Here is a 21734-nt window from a genome sequence, read left to right as displayed (position 1 = left end):
CCAATTTCTGAGATTGAAAGTAAAATTGTGCTCCAACATTAGAAAAAAAATGAACAAATTCTGTTCTTGCCGTATAATATACAACCAGCACTTCATCGGAAAAGACATCAAGCGGTGTATTAAATTGCTAGTAGGTCAAATGACGTACATCGCTGGCTTCATAGACTCGAAATGTTTTTTTTTCTCGTGTCGAGTTGTTTCACACTATTTTCTTGTGTTTAGGAGAAAATTGTCTCTTGGTCGTTTCGAGTTGGTAGAATTTTTATTGAACTGTTGCGCTCATAAGTTAACTCGACGAGAATGTGGTACTCTCTCGTTGGATTTATCATCTGTTGCCTTTGTGATTTGTTAATTAAGCAGCGTGTGATATACACACATTACGGATATAATATATTACGGTGTGAGTCACGTACCGTTTTGCTGACTTACAACGAAATTTATTCATTTTTAAGGTGAATTTAAAGCTTTCAGCAGCCATTCAGATGAAAGGTTCCTCTTTGTTTTACTTTCAGAATTTTTTTTTTCTCGTTTAGAAAGTATTTAAATCGATCGACGTAACAAGACACAGAAGTTTAGTCGATCCACTCAAAATATTTGCAGTGAAGGTTCAATTTCGGGTTCAATTTGCATCTTATGATGTAGGTCAGTGGTTAGTCAATCTATTCAACTGAAAATGTTATTGCCCAACTTAGATTCTATAACAAGGGTAACTGCAAATTCGTCTCTGAAATTCTTTCTTCATCACCCTAAGACCCCCTTATACCCTTAGTCTAAGGGCCTTAAAATGGTAAAAACTTTGTGTACCGGGAAGAGTGGCGAAATTAAGTGTGGATGTCTACAGTAAAGGCGTTAGTTGTTGGAAAAATTGAGCGACCTTTTTGGTCGAAAGACGCTCCATAGACGCTCCAACTAGTTAGGAGTACCACCAATTCAACCGTCACCTGATTTTGTCTTGATTGGGTATTTAGACTTTAGAGTATTAGTCATAAACTATGGTCACCAAGTAACGAGTCTTCAGTTAAAAGAGATGTCGGTTTTGCGATTCTTCTCGTCTAGGGTTGGGCGTTTTAATTTCGCATAACGGACTTTCAGGTCCAAAGATTTAAGATGATTGTAGAACCACAAAGCGTATGGGATTATTGATAACAATAAACAAAAAGGACAGTAGATTGGACTGCGAAAACCACCACGAAATATGTCTTCTGAAGTCTACAAAATACTATCGGATCGTCAAGAAGCTTACACTGAAAGCATAATCAGGAGTCTACCGAAAGGCTTCAGAATACAATATGAACATACATCAACGTTTCGTTGATAGGGCGATAGACTGTCAACGATTCCGTTCAATCTGTAGCACTAGAGAAGGTAGTAAGGGCTATGCAAATAAACTGGAATGGAACAATCTAGCCAGGCATGAGCGCCGACGGAGAAACCTCGGCGGCGGCTAGCCGAAAAAAATTTCTCGGCGGCGGCGAAAAAGTCAGCTTGAGCCGGCCTAAAACGGCTCGGCTGGAGGTTCCTTTTAACTTTTTTTTTAAATAAAAACGTTTAGACAAATTCATGGAAAATGAACTAGTAAGCATGAAAATGAAATTGTACGGAAAGCGAAAATGTAGGTAGATTAGGTTGTTCAAAGTGCAAGTGGAACTGGTCTTGTTACAAGCAAGTCTCTAAGTCTAAGGTTCACTAACGCGTCAAGTTTTATTGCCTCAAAACTTGAACGAAATGGAAAATCATGCTCCAGTACACTCATTTAACTCATTACGAAAATGGTTTTCGAGAAGAAATCGAAAGCTCACGAAAATCAAGTAAAAATTGAAAAGAAAAAAAAAATCGAGAAAATTCGCAAAGATCGATAAAGTTTTCTCAAATTTGTGAATTAACTGATTGTGCGCCTTCGGCTCGTTCCGCAAAGGTCATACTTGCCAAAACAACAAACTTAGAAGCGAGGACGTAATATACCATTCTGGAAAATTCATGAAAATTCAAGAAAATTTTCAAAATTTTCTTAATTTTGAAAAAAAAAAAATTCAAAAAGTACTTGAGCTGCTTAGGATCAACAGGAATCTCGGTTTTCAAAATTATTTCACCCATTCACCTTTCGAAATCTTTATTTCATTTTCCAGCCGTTTCAAGCCGGCTTGAGCCGTGTTTTTGGCACCGGCTCGGCTGCGGCGCGGCTTGCTCAAAAATGGCCGGCGGCGGCTTAATCGGCGGCTTATTTTCGGCGGCGCTCATGCCTGAATCTAGCTTCAAAGTGTTGCATTCGTTTAAGTACCTCGGTACGATCGTGCCATGTCCCGAAAGAGATATTGATCTCTGACGATATAGAGGAAGAATATCACAAGACACAAGGAAACAAGTCATATTACGCAGTTGAAAAGCTCTCTCCTGAGCATGGCGACACAGTTCAAACGGTGTTAGGGAATCTCGCGCCGCGTCGTTCACAATAACTCACAAAGTGACATCTTCCTTATACAAAATCTGTCAAAATGTGAATTATTGTGAATGACGCGGCGCGAGATTCCTAGCAACCGTTCAAACTCTATACACTCAATGTATTCGAGAGTAAAATGTTACGCTAACTCTGCGGCCCCGTCCAGGAAAATAACGTGTGGAGAGCAAGGAACAATAAAGAGTTGAGTAATCGTTTTGGCTGTCGTAGGAGCAATCAAATCATCCAGGCTTAGGACATGTAGTAGGAATGGATAACGGTAGAGCAGTAAAAGAAGCTGAAGGTCAGCAATTGGAAGATCAGTATCCGAAGATCGACATCAGCAATGGCAAAGTTTGCCGCAGACAGGCAAAAACCCAGTTGGGTTACTATGGCACTGATAAGTAAGTAAGCTGAAGAGAAATTTAATTTTGAATCATCATACGACCTATGTCTCTGTTTTATTGTTCTCCATTGGAAGTTGCAAAACAATATGAAACAAGCTCTGCACAGCACCGCAAAGATCAACAATGTTTTTTTTTCTGTATTTTACCCATGACCAAACGGATTTAAATAAAAATTAAACAAACAGTGCCATAGCCGAACCAACATTCAGCCACCTATTTATGCGAAAGACATCGAATGTAACGAAAAATGTTGAACACCGAGCCCGTTATAAACGCAAAACTATCGGTATTTCTTATAACTAATTGAATCATAACGACTTTCTGATCGTACGAAGATTTTGTTTCGAAAATGTTTGTTTGCGTTGCATGTACGGCAAATGTAAGCGAAGAAATGTTTCGTCTTTCTTCTTAAGTTTATTTGATAAGAACGGTAAGCGCAACACGACAGAAAATTAACTGGTTTCGGATTTTGACTAGCATTTTCATATACAGGTAAAATGGTGAAGAGACTGTTGACTGTAACGTGTGTTTAATGGTAAAAGGAGAAAGAGAGGACAGAATCACCATAAAAGTGTTAGAGGTTAGCGCTAATTTGATTAAATAGCTTGTGGTAATTATTTATGTGCACGCACCTAAGACTTCGTCGTTGAATTTTACAAATTGAAAAATTGTTAGAACGAGCGTGAGAAATATGTTGACTTTATTAGAGTTCAGCCGTTAACTCGGGCAAAGATATGATTACTAACTAGAACGTTATGCACTCAAGTTCTGCTGTCTGGGGAATATATGCCATCGTAACTCTGTAGTCCCGATTAATAAGCAATTCCATCAAAAGCAATTAGTCGCTTTCACAGATGATGCAGATAGTGCAGATTTGATAGGACGTGCAGCACTAGAAGTGATAAAGAAGAGCACTAACTCACGCTGGACAAACAGAAAGGCTCAAGAATGGGACAAGGATTCAATTAATAAATCATGGGCGCGCGTTAGCATAGCGCCCGTGACGCAAGTCCTATAACTAGAAAAAGTTTCAAAAAAAATTTTTTGTCGTAGACTGCAGAACCATATATACAGCAAATATTGAAGTTCCACAATTCAAATACAAATGACTCCAAATTACCATTAAAAAAAACTAGGCGTCCGTACGAGTTCAACGAGCTATCACACGTTCTTGCAGCTTAAAATTTGGCCACGCAAAAAATCTTCCAAGAAGCCCCATTTCCATACATTTTGGTCAATTTCAGTACTTTAAACGAAATGAAAAAATCCTACGTTACTTTGTTAGTCCGTCCGTCCGTCTGTCCGTCCGTCCGTCCGTGTTTCCTATCTTCTAAAGTCTTCTTTAGATTTTGTTGAAATTTTGGGAGTAGATTCTAGTCGTCATTCTAAGACATTCCAGAAAAAAAAAATTGGGGGGAACCGGCCTCGTTTCGGAGCTAGGGCTCCTCGAAGTTCCCATATAAGCTCCATATAAGAACACCTTTAAGTGTGTGTGTGTGGATGGGTATAGTAGAACAAATTCGTTCGCTTTTGGTAAGCTCTGCTCGCCTCAATTTTTTTTCCTAAATTTAGAATTTTTAAAATTTTTCAAATTTTTTAAATTTTTCAAAATTTTTTACATTTTTCAAAATTTTTTAAATTTTTTTAAATTTTTTGAAATTTACAAAATTTTTCAAAATTTTAAAATTTTTAAAATTTTTTAAATTTTTGAAAATTTTGAAATTTTGAAAATTTTAAAAATTTAAATAAATTTCGGATTTTTCAAAATTTTGCAAATTTTTTAAATTTTTCAAATTTTTTCAATCTACTAATTCTTCCAAAAGAACTGATATCAGTCAAAAACACTCAAAAGAGTAAAAGTGACGCAAGTCCCTGTGCATACTTCCAAAACAACTGATATCGCTGGATGTGACGCATTCTGCTCTTGTACGCAAAAACTGTAACAGCAAAAATTTGACCAAAGAAATTCTAGAAACAAAATTTTACCAAAAAAATTTTGCGTCACAAGTGGCAGATGTTGAGGAAAGTACTTTTAAGAAATTTTTTAAAATAGGCAAGAATACGTCCTAATACGTCCGAATCATCTGCCACTTTGTGACGCAAAATTTTTTTGGTAAATTTTTTTTTCTAGAATTTCTTTGGTCAAATTTTTCCTGTTACAGTTTTTGCGTACAAGCGCAGAATGCGTCACATCCAGCGATATCAGTTGTTTTGGAAGTATGCACAGGGACTTGCGTCACTTTTACTCTTTTGAGTGTTTTTGACTGATTGAAATTTGAAGTGGTTCAGTGGTTTAACCCGTTACAGACGGCGATCATATTTCGTATTGTTATCGGATCTATTACTTCCATCGATCAAAGTATTTTTGATCTGTTGATTTCAAATCTTGTACTTCAATTTTTTTAACATTAATTTTACTATATAAGCGACCATATTGCAGAGAGCTTGCCATTATTTTTGTCGTCGTTATGGATAACAGATGATTAGCCGTATGTGACCGGTTCCATCATCAAATTCAAATTTCACGAATGATATTCAAGAGACCTATGTAGAAGATTGATCAACACTGTTGAAGAAGACGTTAGGAAGCTGAAAGACAATAATTGGTAGAAAGAAAAGAGTAGCCAACGATTGGCAGCAATGTGCAGATAGCCAAAATCGAAATGGGTTGACATGGCTGATAAGTAAGACTGTACCACATCCGTAAGTGGGCGGAATGCACGGATTTGTCTCTGAAAATGTTTGATTGATTACAATGACTTAAATGGATGGAAGCAAACCACATACGAACAAAAAACCAAACATTCTATTTCTGCAATAGATTATCCAACGTGATGTTGGTCGACGATCGTTTTCTGTAATAAATTGAGAGCATTACGCCTTTTTTGCGCTAATATTTACTTCCTCAATCATTTTTCCATCACTACACTTTACGTCTGTTTTCACATTTCAATCAATGCTTTTTTACTCACTCACAGTAATGACTGTGCAATCGCTTAGACGGTCATGAGTTATGGTGTGTTATAAACCAGTTCTTCGTTTGATGATGCACAATGAAGACGATAAAACAAGTGATTAGAGTTTTGTAGTTCATTCAAGCAATAGAACGCAATTATAATGGACTGCGTGTGATGGGAGAAGTGAAGACGATGATGATGAAGAAGAAGTGTGATGGAAAAGTGGACAGAACAGAAATTAACGTAAGACATCGCTTCCATCATCGAATAGAAGATGAAGGAAGAGAATCACAAATAATAAGTTTTGCTTAAACGTAATTTATGAACAGCCCCACGTACAATTGCACCACCATACCGTAATGAAACAACATTCAGCTACCGACTATTAAATGTCCAAATATTCGATATTGATGTTACGAACGAATAACCGATAATAACAGACCATTTGTTCGGATATAACAACAACCAAAAAATCATTTTGAAACTTCATTTCCTATCCATCGAAAATGTTAACTCAAAAGATGTCTGTGCATGTTTGTTTAGCAATTCACCTTTACTGGGTGACCTATAGCATGCCATATCATTGCACATATCCGAATTCATTTCAACCAACTGCTGTGATGAAATAATTTCGTTACTGCGAATTACAAATTTAACGTTTTCACCGCATTTACAAAACGACGACTCACTTTTTTTTTCTACTCTTGTAGCCATCAGTGTCCGCATTCCATTTCTATTGCTTATCAAACGACAATAGTTTGACTTCCTTTTCGGTTGAAATGCAAGGTAATCTCTTGAAAGGAATTGCTATTCAGAGTGGAACATTAGCAATTGGAGAGATGGTAGTGGGTAGAAGAAAATTGAAATAGAGGTCGGGGGGAACGTTTTTCGATTGTTTTCGTTCCTACAAGTATTAAACTGTTACGCGATATTGGAGATTACATACGGAAATTTCGAGTAAATGCAGCGCCGTAACGTGTAGCGTTAACAATTTCAATAGAATTGATAAAACGTGGTGAATAAGCAAGCTCGAATGTTGGAAAAGTAATTCACGACCAAAGTATATAAATGCTGAAGGTAGTGGATATGCGCAGTTACACAAGGATCCCTATTTTCAGGTCAATTTAGTTTCGTTATGTTGCCCACATATTGAATTCATTTGCGTCAAGTTGCAGCTAGTGAGGTGACTTCGATTCCATACAAACTTAGCAGGTACGACAACATTAAGCACAAGAAAATATGAGTAAGGCAACATAACAAAAATGAATTCACCTGAAAGTCATAATCCGTAACTTCTCTGATCCGTTGAGACTATGGATTACCTGCAGCTTCAGTGTTTATATACTTCCATTCAAGGCAGCGAGAACTATATAAATCGATATTATAAGTGCTATACTGCATAAGAAGCAGGCATGAGCGCCGACGGAGAAACCTCTGCGGCGGCTAGCCGAAAAAAATTTCTCGGCGGCGGCGAAAAAGTCGGCTTGAGCCGGCTTAAAACGGCTCGGCTGGAGGTTCCTTTTAAATTTTTTTCAAAATAAAAACGTTTAGATAAATTCATGGAAAATGAACTAGTAAGCATGAAAATGAAATTGTACGGAAAGCGAAAATGTAGGTAGATTAGGCTGTTCAAAGTGCAAGTGGAACTGGTCTTGTTACAAGCAAGTCTCTAAGTCTAAGGTTCACTAACACGTCAAGTTTTATTGCCTCGAAAGCTCACGAAAATCAAGTAAAAATTGAAAAGAAAAAAAATCGAGAAAATTCGCAAAGATCGATAAAGTTTTCTCAAATTTGTGAATTAACTGATTGTGCGCCTTCGGCTCGTTCCGCAAAGGTCATACTTGCCAAAACAACAAACTTAGAAGCGAGGACGTAATATACCATTCTGGAAAATTCATGAAAATTCAAGAAAATTTCCAAATTTTTCTTAATTTTGAAAAAAAAAAATCAAAAAGTACTTGAGCTACTTAGGATCAACAGGAATCTCGGTTTTCAAAATTATTTCACCCATTCACCTTTCGAAATCTTTATTTCATTTTCCAGCCGTTTCAAGCCGGCTTGAGCCGTGTTTTTGGCACCGGCTCGGCTGCGGCGCGGCTTGCTCAAAAATGACCGGCGGCGGCTTAATCGGCGGCTTATTTTCGGCGGCGCTCATGCCTGATAAGAAGTGTAGATGCAGGTTATGGGCCTAGGAATGAACATCAATTTTCATGCTTCGGGGCCGAAAATGAGGGCAATTTTTCGAATTTTCTCGGGTTTCCGGCCCTCTGCATGAAAACTCACATGTGCACCTGTTTGGGACGGTTGATTTAAGGCACCTTCGCTTGTAGACCTCACTTCGTTCGGCCTACAATCCGCGAAATTGCCTAAAATCAATCGTCCAAAACAGGTACACAAATGACTAATGTGGACTTCACGTGTCGTGAAGTTTTTACACCCTCACATTCCTTTAGACCACATGGTCACTGATCAATTTTGCGTCGATTGGAACATTGCAAGGTCACTAGCTTCTCTGAATTGGCCTAGTGATCTTTTCTTCGTCGGTCCTTCCACTAAATATTACGAAGAAGAAAAAAATGCAAAAATTTCGGTCATAAAAGCAGCAGACAGATATGTCATAAAGTACGATCAAGCCACCCACTTAAATGAATCCTGCAGACATTTAGAGAAATCATGAAGTCTGAGGGGAGAAGGAAAAAAAAACTCTGAAAAGATCGCATATGTGCAACTGATCTGTCCATATGTTTGGCTTATTTGTATTTATTTGATACGAATGGTGCATTTTGAATGTACAAAACAAATACGAAGATTAAAAAAAAAAACGTTTTTCTTTAATATCAAACTTTATCCGAAGTGACTTTTATAGTACGGCCGAATTTGCAATAATTTATTTTTTGTTTACCGACAACATCGCTTCCATCCACTCGAATAACCTGCAGATAAACGAGAATGCTGAAAGAGCAATGAACCAGTAAAAAAAAACGAGAGAAAAAAATCCACCAAATTAATTCGAATCGTACGATTAAGACTCATTTTTCACCATTTATTTTAATCCCGACTTTCCTTCACTACTCGTCGTTTCATTTTGACAACCATAATAAAATGAGCACCGACATTCTTTCTCCGCATATCCTTCGTTATCATTCGCTGTAACTGACCAAAATTAAATACAAATGTTCCGATCATAATTGCTTCTTCTGAAACTGTTTCTTCTTCGTCTTGTTTCACCGATGCGGTGTGCATCGCTTTTTGGATATAAATCAAAGGATTCATTTGCTTCTCAAATTAATTTCTTTTTCGGTTGTGAACGTTGTTCTGCAGCCACGTGAGTTCCTATCAGAATTGTACATCTTGTTCTCTTGTTCAGTGACTCTGAATTCTGAATTTTAATAGTTGTTTGTTCAACGAGGGAGAAAATTGTAAATAACTATTTCACAACGCCGGCGAGAAAATAGTCATTTTCTCCCTCCGCTTGAGCTCGAAGTCTTAGTTGTGGAAAACGTTGACCTCAGGGAAGAAGTTGGAAATTTCATTTTCTCGGGTGACTCGTGCACCAACAACACATTCGAAATGAAATTTCCAATTTTTTTCCCCAGTTGAACAAACAACCATTTTTCGGTCGACTTTTGCGAAAATTCACTTTTTTTGCACTGGAAAATGTTTAGCAAATAGTTTGTAACCGTAACCGATCTTCTGTCGCTCCTAATCTACACAGGTGAACTTGGTCAGTTTCTATCTCAAAACAAGTCCTCTTGGGTGGGTACAGACATCAGAGCCGTGCGATTCTTTGAAAGCGGATTGAGTATACCAAAGAATTGATCTCGCTCCGCTCGTGCACGAATCGTAATTTGTGTTAGAGATTGTGCCAACGTATGTGTAAAAATTGAAGGTAGCTAAAAAGCTACACCCCCTGTTGGTAATCTCCAACAACTAGCTTAAATATGATATGTGTTAATCTACTACCGACGAACATACACCAAACGCTACATCGTATGCAAAATCCACTTCAAACAAGAACGAGGCGCTTTTCGTATGTGAGTCGATTAGTATTGTTTTCGGATGCACATAAATTTCGAATGAATGATAATGGCATACAACAATGCCAAGTATGTCGATTAAATCCTTAACGCTACAGCATTTAAGCTCACATTTTAGTCGGATACAATTCTTTCTGTTTCGTTTTGGTTTCATTTGAATTTCGAAATTTCTATCGAGCGATTTTTGTTTTGTTTCTTTTGACAACAAAAAAACAAGGTGACACAATAACCGCAAAACATTGTCATCAAAATGTTAATAATATACGAACAGTATCAATGGAACAACTGAATGAATTCTAAGCTAATTCTCCACAATGCATCCTCAGGTTTCAAAACGGTAAGAGAAGAATATTTGACCACATTGTTTAACATAGATAATGATTGTACAGACCCAAACGAAATGCCGATGAAACACGTTTCATGGTTGCACTAGGTGCTGAATAAATTTGTTGGAGTGAAATGGTCGTGGTCCGTTCTTTGTTATTAAAGAGTAGCAACAAAATTGAATCTTTTAAGCTGAAGTCCCAAAGCTTCGCGGAAATGTTAACCGTTTAGTCTTAACGGGCTCTAATTTTCGTAAAATTCGTAAAATCTAAGACACAGTTCGAATTTCAAGCAATCAATCAAATTTTCAAAATTTCCGTAAAAGTCACTGCTACTGCAGTAACTGTAGCTGCAACGTGAATTTGACATTTACTCCTGATTTAAGTCATCAATGTAAATTTAACGAAACATTTCTTCTGTTTTCAGCTCTTTTTTCATTTTCAAACTTGCATGTTTTCCACCAATTTTCTTCGATTGATTCAATTCAATTGGGAAAATTTAGCAGCAAGTTTGACATTTTATGACAATGTGAAAAGAGCTGAAAAAAAAGGAAATTTTTCGTTAAATTCACATTGTTAAGGGCGCGTACAGCCAATATTCGTCAAGCTTAACCAGTGAATTTTGACAAGTCTACCCATACGGGTATACCTGTCAACATTTTCACCGTGAACTTTATCGGACATTGCTGTACATTGCTAAGTAAATCAAGAGTTAAAATTGATGATTTTCCTGCCAGTACACAAACATTCGCATTTTTTTTTGTTGGTAGTTTGACTAAACAAACACCACGAAAATTAGAAGTGCAATGCCTTCGAGTGCATTTCATTCAACAACAACACATAATATACCAAACCGAAGTCTTACAAAATAACAGAACGAAGAGATAGAATGTCTGTACGAAATAAATCAAATTAACAAAAACAAAAAAGTTAATCGAATGGAAACTCATATTACTGTGTATAAACAGCACGACAATCGGACATTAAAAATTAACGAATGAGTTACAAATCAAAAATTTTTGTTCGATTTGTGTGTGCTGTTGACCTATTAAAGAAGTAGAATCCAACGAACGAATATGAAGAAGAAAAAAGAAGAAAAAAAAATGTGAGAAAATGATGAAGATAAAAGTCTCCATCCACACACTGGCCTGTGTCCAACAACACAAAACCCGATACAATATTCTTATCCGGACGCTGTAAAACGTACTTTCGAAAAGTCACACCGGCATCATTTTCAACACTGAAATCCTTTATATAGGTCATGTCATTGACTTAATGAAAGTTATGTATTCAAGACGACTATCGTTTCATTTCAATCTCTCCATCAATTGCACGAGATTACTTTAAGTTTTTGTTGTTATTTTTTTCCTTCATTCTTTCTTTTCGTCGTTTCTTCGAGTTCTGATTTGGTTTTTCAAGTTACATCAAGAAGCATTATTAAAAGCCTGTATGAGGTATATGTATCCATATATTAAAAGCAGGCTGTGTGTATACACAGCTCGGTTATAATATGCAAAAATTGTAATAAAAATATGAAAAATTGATGTTGGAAAGAAAAGAAGAATATTAACAGATATGGGTTAATTTTATGATAATGTGTGCAATTACGGTTGCTTCTCGTGAATTGCATGTATATTACGTTTATATGTGCAGAGCCGTATCATGAACACTCTTTTTACGGTGTATACAGCGAATCGCCACCGAACAAAAATTTCTGATAAAACAGGTGTGACAGCCTGGTTATCACAGAATCTACTGCGAAAATTCATGGCTACTTTCGCGTATATTTTTCAATTATTTTAGCCGTGGATGAAACCGGGCACAAACGTTTACTTATTCCACGAGATTGTTGGAATTCAAGTGAATTGTGAAATAAAAACGATTTATAAGAATCTCTTTCTATTACTACACTCACGCAATTAGAAAATCAGAAGGGTAACAGGTTATGGGCCCAGTTGTGGAACATAGAGAGAACCCATAAGGAAATCGGAAGAAGTGCGGTATGAAAATCGAAATTGAAGATAATAAAGAGAACTGGAATGTGAAGGTGCCTCGACTGCGTCATCAGACGGTACGCCTGTAGAAGCAATGGAAACATATCCACAAAATTAAAAACACGGAATTGGAATTACAGAATCAGATCTAAAGAATTACAGTCTACGGAATGAAGGAATTAAGACGGACATTTTTGGTTCAGGAGGAGATTGGAATTTTTGACCAAAATGTGTATTTATGTGAATGAGGTGCTGGTTTTTTCCGTTTTGTGATCATGATCAAAGTAACATAAATTGAGTTTTGAACAAGTACGCCTATGAAAATAGAAGTTCATCCCGTAAAGTCAATTGAGGAATTAAGTCGTTTTATAAGAATCACTCTCAATTACTCCACTCGCGTATTTCGAAAATCAGAAAGGCAACAGAGATTTGAAATCCCTCGACAAATTTTTTTCTAGTCAAATACAATCTTGAGCGACCAAATATTCTGAAAATTTTAACACTTCAAATGGAAATGAAAAAACCTGAAATCACGACATTTATGAACCAATGCTGAGACTAACAAATGCATTTCAGAAGAAATGGCGTCATTTTGAAATCATTCCACACATTTCTGAAAATTGTCTCAAGTCCATCAGTGCCACATAAGATCTGGCTACAGCACTGGTCACCATGGAAAATAATAAATATCTTGTTGAGGAGCATTACAACCTCGATTACAACTGACAATTATAATATTGCAATGAATTCCATTTAAGTGTTGGTTTATAACAATAATTAATTAAACCGCTGATCATCATCAGCATGGAATATTGAATTATAAATTTGAAATACATACCACGTTCATTAGTTGCCGTGCTTAATCCATCAACGTAAATGTTGCCAATGAGAACAGTTAGATATAACACTAGATACCACTTGTTCACATTCATTTTGATCGATTTTATTATTAGCAACGTATTCATATCATAAATTCATCGACTTCTCGTATTTCCTTGGTTTTGAATAACCAGATCAGATTTGCTTGATTTATAACGCACAAAAAATCCAAAATATTTGTAATTCTAATTTCTCCGGAGATTTTCGTTGATTTTTCTCTCTCACTTTTTTCGGTTTGCCCGTTTCAATTTGTCATAAACAATTTGCCGTTTGAAATTTGCACATTTTACTTGGAACCTGTTCGAAGCGAGTTCTTGAGTGAATTGGGTTGATCATCCGACGAAAATTACATTTTTTTTTAAATTTAGTTTGCACAAAATTTCTGTTTCAATTTAAAAAAATTTGATTTCTAAAAACAATTGGAATCCCCGACTCCACTAGCACGGAAATTTTTTAAGAATTTTTTTTTTCTTTCTTTTCGATTTAAAGATTTTTCTTTACGACCTGCCGCAATGATCACCGGAGTCCAACTAAAAACTATCAAAACACACCATCCTCAGTTAACATTTGAAACGAAAATGCTTTTACCTCCGAAGAGTGTTTTCTTTTCCATACCACCAATGTTTTTTTCGATCAAGAGAAACATTGTCTTTTACCACACATGTAATTTCACCATGTAAAACGTGTGTGCTGTGTGTACAAGAAGTGAAGTGGAATATAAAAGAAACATTCCACGTATATTATACACGAGCGGTAATCCAATCTATACCGACCGAAGATAAGAAGTCCGTACAGTTTATAATACTCATTTATAGTGTACGTTGAGAAATGGTATGGATGGTATACATATATAAGGCCGATGAGTCAAAGCGAAAAAAGAGAGATCGTTGATTTTAGTGAATTGCACACTCTCGAAGCAGTAGTATTTCAAGTTCATGGCGAATCTAATGATTGTGAGTATAAAATTCAATTTTTTTTTTGTTTTTTTTTTTTTTTGTTTTATTTAAACAGAATAAACGAGCTTGATGGTAAACACCTGTGATTTTGGTACATTGCTCTGTTGCATTTTAAATTTAGATTGTGTTTGTTACCGTGTCACAATGTTTGCAACGTTTTTTTTAGTGCTCGTAACATTCTCACAATCGTAACAAACATTTGTTTCTGGTGTTTCATTGATCGGAAGGCTTAGTCGCTATTATTATTGCTTGTAAGACGATATTACACGGTCATTTATGGTCATAAATGGTAAAAGCGATCGCATCTTGAGAAAGAAGATAGAGATCTGAACATTAGGAAATGGTTAGCTCTTCATGTGAAAACAATATGAAAATGTAATGCAAGTCTGGTTGAGACACATATAATCATCGTGTTAAGGGAAATCGAACAGCAAAAATTTCCAAAAAAATACGAAACTAATAGAAAGCCGGTGGAGATGTTCTTCCTGCTTGTCTCCCATATTGGGTAGCTCCAGAAAAAAATTGCGAAAAAGAAAAAAGGCCTCCCTAGGCTTTGGCCGGTAAAATACGACCAGTTTATTTGTCATTATTGATGAACGGACGCAAGTGCCAGGTAGTGTCGCATATCAGTGTCACAACAAACGGAACCTAACCACGTAACGTAACGACCTGAAATTTATTTATTTCATTACTAAATTATGAATTCGTTCTATGTTGCGCTCTCGAGTACTTTATTCGTATCGATTTCGTTCTTCCGCATTCAGGTCCGATTGATTTCGCAAATTTGCAGAGTGGATGCTTCCAGAAATAAGCTGGCACATCCACATCCTTCTTCTTCTTCTTCTTTTTCAGCCTGTTTCTATCCACTGCTGGATGTGGGCCTCTCCAACTTCTTTCCATTTCGTACGATCCATTGCCATTTGCTGCCAGTTTGTACCTGCAATATTCTTAATTCCGTTTGTCCATCTCTCTGGTGGTCTACCTATAGCTCGTCTTTTATATGGTCGCCAGTTCATAATCTTTTCGGTCCAACGTTCGTCTGTCCTTCTTGCAATATGTCCCTCCCAGCTCCATTTCAGAGATGCTATTCTTTCCATGACATCAACGACCCTGGTTTGTTGTCGAATCCATTGATTCGTCATTCTGTCTCTGAGTGTTATTCCAAGCATACTCCGTTCCATGGCTCTTTGTGTCACTCTCAATTTATCTTCGGATGCTTTCGTTAAAGTTAACGTTTCCGCTCCATAAGTGAGCACTGGAAGGACACAAGTGTCGAAAACTTTGCGTTTCAGACTGTTATTCATTTTGCTTTTGAAAATTAGTCTGAGTCTTCCGAACGCTGCCCATGCAAGACCAATCCTACGTCTTATTTCTGCAGTCTGGTTGTTCAGACCTAACTTCAGTTTACATCCTAGATATACGTAGCTGTCGACTCGTTCAATGACAGTGTCACCAATTTTGATTTCTCTGTCGCCCCCGATGTTGGTCATGACTTTTGTTTTCGATAAGTTCATCTTGAGGCCAACTTTGCTTGCCTCTTCACTTAACTGTTGTAGCATAAGCTGAGCCTGGCCTAGATTCGCTGCTATCGGTACAATGTCATCAGCGAAGCGGAGATTGCTCAGGTACTCTCCATTTATCTTTATTCCCATTTTACTCCAGTTTAACTTCCTAAAAACACTCTGCAGAATCGCCGTGAGAGGGATTCTTTTGAAAAACAGCCTGCCGAAATCGGACACATTTTCTAGTGGATTTTTTGATATGTGCCTAGATTGAGGTGACCAAAAACCAAAAACATGCACTTTTCTTATGGAAATTTCTCGTATTCCGCGAAACGTACAAGGTCGTGTGGGGTGTCATTAGAAAGGTAATTGCATGTACTTTCGGGGCAGATTGGGTCTTGTTGGGTTTAAAATTCATCCACACTGAGTTATGAGCAGTTGAAAGTATGGGTAAAAAAAGGATAATTTCGGCGAACTTCTAACGGTTCACATGCATCCGAAAAGCAACAGAAAAATAAATAAACTGTTTTCCCCAACTGATACTGGTCTTAGCTTTCCAATAATACCAAACATGCATGGGTAGTGTTTCGATGAATGTGGTTTTGGAATGAAAATTTGATGTGTTGTTCAAAAGAATCCCTCTAAATAATCGAAAGCCTTTTCGAAGTCTATGAATAGCAAGACTATGTCGATGATTCACGACACTTCTCAATAAGCGTTCTCATCACCTGCAAATGGTCGTTTGCATCCTTAATTGTTGGTTATTTAACTTTCAGCCCAACCGAAGCTCCATCCCTCAAACTAACCAAACTATTTGCATTTGCCGATTTTCCACCTCCCACAAGTCATAACTTCACTATTTTCAAAGAAAGTTTTCCTCTCTCCAAGTTTTCTCCACGTTTCAGAGCATTGCCCACAACATATTATCAAAAAGTGTTTTTTTTTCCTCTGAACTTTCATTACAACAGGCAGTGAAAGTAAGCTTTTTCGGCAAAATCATTACCCACAAACAAACAGACAAACATCCCGCTACTACATTATGTTTAAGGTAATTTATCGTAGTTCGTGCTATTTCACAACATTTTGAGTTTGAGCATTGATAACGTGGAAAGTGTTATTGGAATTGGCTTAGACTGAGTGTCAACTTGAAGTATGTTTAATTCATTAACGATTAAATAAATAATTTCATGAAAAAGATTTAATAATCAAGAGCAACTTATATTTTATTGATGATGCAGCTTCGTGCTATGCTGATCGCGGTTCGTGCTTTTGTATGAATCTTACTTCGTGCTACCATACAAAAGTCATAGCAAGAAACTAGATACATCGAATCAAACTTCGTGCTATCAAATTTTTTGCATGTAAATTCCCATAAGCGAACCAAGATCATTTTTTGATAGCACGGACCCAGATAAGTTACCTTATACAAAAGGTCTCGTGAAGAGATTCACCAATTCATTTTCATTACACCAACTACGAAAGTTGTAATTTTCGCTTCCCGAATGAGATGCGAAAGTATAAAAATTCAACTCTCAGTTAGCCACGACATCACAAGAGGTGCGAAAATACTTTCGCCTCCCAACAGAGGAGCGAAAGTACTTTCGCCCCTCAAACGAGGATGCGAAAGTAAATGACAGCAACAACATGTGTTCCGTCTGGTGTCGTTGTGATCACTGTGATTGTTGTGATAGAAAAGAACGTCGCCAATAATTTATACAAGATCTCCTGAGAGATTCACCGGCTTTAGCTCAGAAAATATTTTACAAGATCTACTGGGAGATTCACCTAATATTTGAGTAATTTATGACTGGTGTGGCTGGGTACGCGTCCACCTGTGGTCTACAAACTTGATAACGTTAGTCGCCTTTATTTGCTGACAGTAAATGTGATGCGTAATTCAAAATGGAAAGTGCGGAGGTCTTTCTAACGTAGCGTCATTTTCATACAAGGAAGCAGTGAAATGTATTTTTCGGTTCACTTTTTCAACGATTCGATTCACTAAAAATTCACGCCGTAAGTGTGCCTAAAATTTGAATTTTAAGTGAACGAATCGATGAAAAAGTGAACCAAAAAATACCTTTCAACGCTTCATTGTATGAAAATGACGCTACGTTAGAAAGACCTCCGCACTTTCCATTTTGAATTTCGACCGCACTTACGGCGTCAATTCAAATTTTAGGCACACTTACTGCGTGAATTTCGTCTGACGATGTGGACTGCGTTACGTAAGCCAATTTCTTTTATGCGATTTGAAATTTTGGTTCTGTAATTCGGTATTTCCACTTCCAAAGTTCGAGGGTGCAGGAATTCCAAGAAAAATTGGTTTCAATTTGATTCGAGCTTTTTATTTCTTTTATTTTCCATAATTTTTCTAAATTTTCACCATAGTAAGTCTTTTAAAGGCAACGCTTACCTACGTAGGACTTTCAGTCCCACCCAATGCCTTGTAAACAGCTACTTTGTCTCTAGGTATTAGTTTTAATGATGATTACATAGGACAGGACTTGGGGGAAAAGTCAAAAAATTCTCAAATGACACTTTGTAAATGTAAAAACACCAGATTCCTTCAAGCGTAATAAAGAAAGGACATTAGTTCGATCATCATTCATTATGATTCTGTCGATGTAGTGAATGTGTTTCAACGCAGGGGGCATGTAAAATGAAATTCACGCCGTAAGTGCGGTCGAAATTCAAAATGGAAAGTGCAGAGGTCTTTCTAACGTAGCGTCATTTTCATAAAGAAATGCGTTGAAATGTATTTTTCGGTTCACTTTTTCATCGAATCGTTCACTCAAAATTCAAATTTTAGGCACACTTACGGCGTGACTTTCTTACTTTTAAAAGTTTTTCCGGAACTTTCAATTTCGCATGATCAAATTGTCATTAATAAATTGCTTTGTTTCATGCATTCTTCAACGAAATGACGCAGTGAATATACCCCGAAACATTGACTTTGATTTTATTGAGTGAACCAGAACGTTAAACTCAATGAGATTTTATTGTGCCATCAGTGATGGAACTCCGTTTGAAATAATTTTATAGTCGCGTTAGAGATAACAATTGTTATAATTTAAGTATGAACATCCGCATTGGCACCCATCAGTACGCAGATATATTTTCTTCGTTTTATTTCTTGGAAATAATCTTTGGAATTTGTACGTTTTGCTATGCATTTAACGCATAAAGACCTCTGTGATAGAGCAACGCACTTCAAGCATGAGTGGTACTCTAAATAGGGTGCTGTAACTGGACAGTGTATCGAACAAATTTTGGCAGTGTAAACCAATTTTGGACAATTTTTCCATACAAACTAGTCCTCTATTTGGCAGCTGTCATTAATAGCATTTTTGCTTGAAGTGCGTTGGATAGAGGTAAATTTATTGAAAAACTTAACCGGATCATAATTTTCGTACTGTAAAAAATCCCAACATTCCCACTCCAAGAGCCAAACCAAAATTATGTTAGAGTCATGAATTTCCAATACAAAGCTAAGTTCCCTAAGTGCCCTAGGTTCCTTTCCACTTCTTTCACTATCAATAATGTTTATGATTGGTGAATGTAAACATTGAATACCGAATATGGATGAACCTATGATCCACACTATATTACAACACATTTCCCTTACCCATTTATTGTACTCTGATTTTGACCGTTATCCGATGAATTTTTGTTGAAAATAAAACAAAAAGCAAAAATGAAGAAGAAATATATTTACCAAATCAATAAAAAAAAATAATTGAAATGACAGTAAATTTCACAAATTGACTTTGTAAGTATTATGACTGTCATAGTACATTTTAGCATCTGGAAACATGAACTGTCGCTGCTAGGACCCCGCCAGTAATCTGCCAATATTAGACTTCCCCTCTTTCTTATTTGCTGCTAAATACTGTAGCCGCTTTGGGTTTTCCATCAGTGAACGATCAGGTGGTCGAAGTGGTACAACCCATTTCTCTTTGAATTCTTTCACTTGCACATCTTCCCATTTGCCGTAGGAATTTCTCGACGAATATTTCTGGTGATAAAATGTGCGCCGACTATTATACACTCGCGAACTACCACTGATACCTCTACCGCCGCCGCGGCCCATCATTTTCGATTGAATCAGAGTAAAATTCACAAGCAACAGAACGACCACAAAGAACCAATTTATTTTCATCGTTCGTGTGTAAAATGAACTCAAATCTCTAATGTTATGTGCACGAGAAAACCCTCACTCAAAAATGTTCAAACAGAAACTGACTCAATGTAGATTATCCACTTTAAATTATGCTCTGGTGCAGAGTTAACAAACTTTTTCGTAGAATTCCTTTTCACAGTCAGACAATAGTATTTTTCGTTACAAGTGATAAAAAGTAGAATTTTTCAGGACTAATCGTAAGCTTATTCTAACGAGGCGAAGCCGAATAGGACAAGCCTACGACGTGTCCTGAAAAATTCTACTTTTCATCACGAGTTACGAACTACGTTTTTTGTGCGGTAATGATCATAATGAGACGGAACACACGCACACCCCCCCTGAACCAAAATAAAGTTTTACCGAAAATGCACCCAAAAATTGATTGCTGTTCTAAATAGAGGGACCCTAGGGGAGTTCAAAACGATGGTCCGTTAAGCTGGACCAGATGCTTCCACATCCCATACATTTTTTTTCTTAGTTGTATGGGGTTGGGGTAGCATCTGGTCCAGCCTAACGGACCATCGTTTTGAACTCCCCTAGGGTCCCTCTATTTAGAACAGCAATCAATTTTTGGGTGCATTTTCGGTAAAACTTTATTTTGGTTCAGGGGGGGTGTGACACAAACAATAACAAAGAAATCATTCTACAACAATTTCACTTTTACTTGGCACACTCGATTGCGGCCGATGGTCGAACTTTTCGATCGTAGGTGCAGTGACGAAAAACGTCGAATTATGATCGTAAGGCACAAAAACACATTTTAAATCTGAAATTGAAATAACAATATTTTTGCACTGCATCATCAAAAACAACACTGATTTATGAGCTGGTAAATTATTTTATTATTGTTATTATTCGAGTTTGCGAGCACACAGTAGTTATTACGTGACTGTTGTTCCCGAATGAGTGTGAACTATCCAGCACAACCGGAAGGCGAAGGATGTAAACACACAAGAGAAAATAAAATTTTCCATAGGCATGCACATAATTTTCGTTTATATTGGAATTTCCCACGCGGCGTCCAAATAGTCAATAACCGTAGGAATGACTATTCGCACGAGCGTGGGAATAGTCACTTCGTAATCAAAACAATGTTACCAAAGCATGAATAATAAATCAAAAAATGCAGCGGTCATTTTTAACATTTAATGTCGAAAATAACCGAAATCCATAAAAAAATCCGATGGAAGTTAGGAAGTGCCAGAGGAATCATCTGTCATCCCAAATTTTAGGAACCAACTTTGGAACACCTCACTAATGTCGAAAATAACCGAAATCCATAAAAAAATCCGATGGAAGTTAGGAAGTGCCAGAGGAATCATCTGTCATCCCAAATTTGAGGAACCAACCTTGGAACATGTCAATCATATCGAAAATAACCGAAATCCATCAAAAAATCCGATGGAAGTTAGGAAGTGCCAGAGGAATCATCTGTCATCCCAAAATTTAGGAACCAACCTTGGAACACCTCACTTTTGTCGAAAATAACCGAAATCCATCAAAAAATCCGATGGAAGTTAGAAAACGCGAGAGGAATCATCTGTGATCCCAAATTTTAGGAACCAACCTAGTGGAAGTTAATACTTAATGATCTCCAGCTCCCAAGATATGGATTTTTTACTGAGGAGTTGCTGAATCCACTTTTCCATAGTAGCTTAGTAACTAACTAACGTAGGCGATTTACATTATCTGAAAAAACGAAATTTTTCCTATTTTCATACAAAAACCAAAATTTTGAAATTCAATAAATCAGCAAAAACGTAGGCTACTGTAACGTGTGATAGGTCGTTGAACTCGCATAGATGCTTGGATGAAAATATCTAAGTATCCAAACATCTAAGTTAATGGGTCGTTGGAGTGAAGGGGGGAAGTCAAAAAGTTGCTGTAAATATGCTCCGCTGTCCCCAAAAAAATTTTTTTAAACATTTTTGGTAGTGGACGTGCGTCACGCCCGCTTACTAACGTGCGGGCATGTTAACAATTCAGCGTTGTCAGTTCTTTATAGCATTCTCACTTGGTAATCACAAGACTATTGTTTGCCTTCTTCGTCGCCAGTTGTCTATGT

General features: G+C 37.0%; 1 protein-coding gene and 1 long non-coding RNA gene across 3 annotated transcripts in view; both read right to left on the bottom strand.

The window, feature by feature from the left end:
• The window catches only part of LOC119083649 (serine protease filzig), a 39507-nt gene extending 25894 nt beyond the window's left edge, over positions 1–13613 (bottom strand). The window contains exon 1 of one of the 2 annotated variants that reach the window (XM_037193422.1): positions 12991–13613. In XM_037193422.1, the coding sequence (XP_037049317.1) occupies positions 12991–13117 (127 nt within the window). In that variant the 5' untranslated portion in view covers positions 13118–13613. The remainder of the gene's footprint in view (positions 1–12990) is intronic. The other variant, XM_037193423.1, reaches the window with a different exon arrangement.
• Positions 13614–16813: 3200 nt separating this feature from the next.
• The window catches only part of LOC119083740, a 32875-nt gene continuing 27954 nt past the window's right edge, over positions 16814–21734 (bottom strand). Inside the window, exon 4 of the long non-coding RNA XR_005088918.1 lies at positions 16814–16909. This is a non-coding gene — a long non-coding RNA (uncharacterized LOC119083740). The remainder of the gene's footprint in view (positions 16910–21734) is intronic.

The sequence above is a fragment of the Bradysia coprophila genome, unplaced genomic scaffold (assembly GCF_014529535.1).
Source record: "Bradysia coprophila strain Holo2 unplaced genomic scaffold, BU_Bcop_v1 contig_70, whole genome shotgun sequence".
In the NCBI taxonomy this organism is placed as follows: Eukaryota; Metazoa; Arthropoda; class Insecta; order Diptera; family Sciaridae; genus Bradysia; species Bradysia coprophila.
This window is presented reverse-complemented; position numbering and strand designations above follow the sequence as displayed.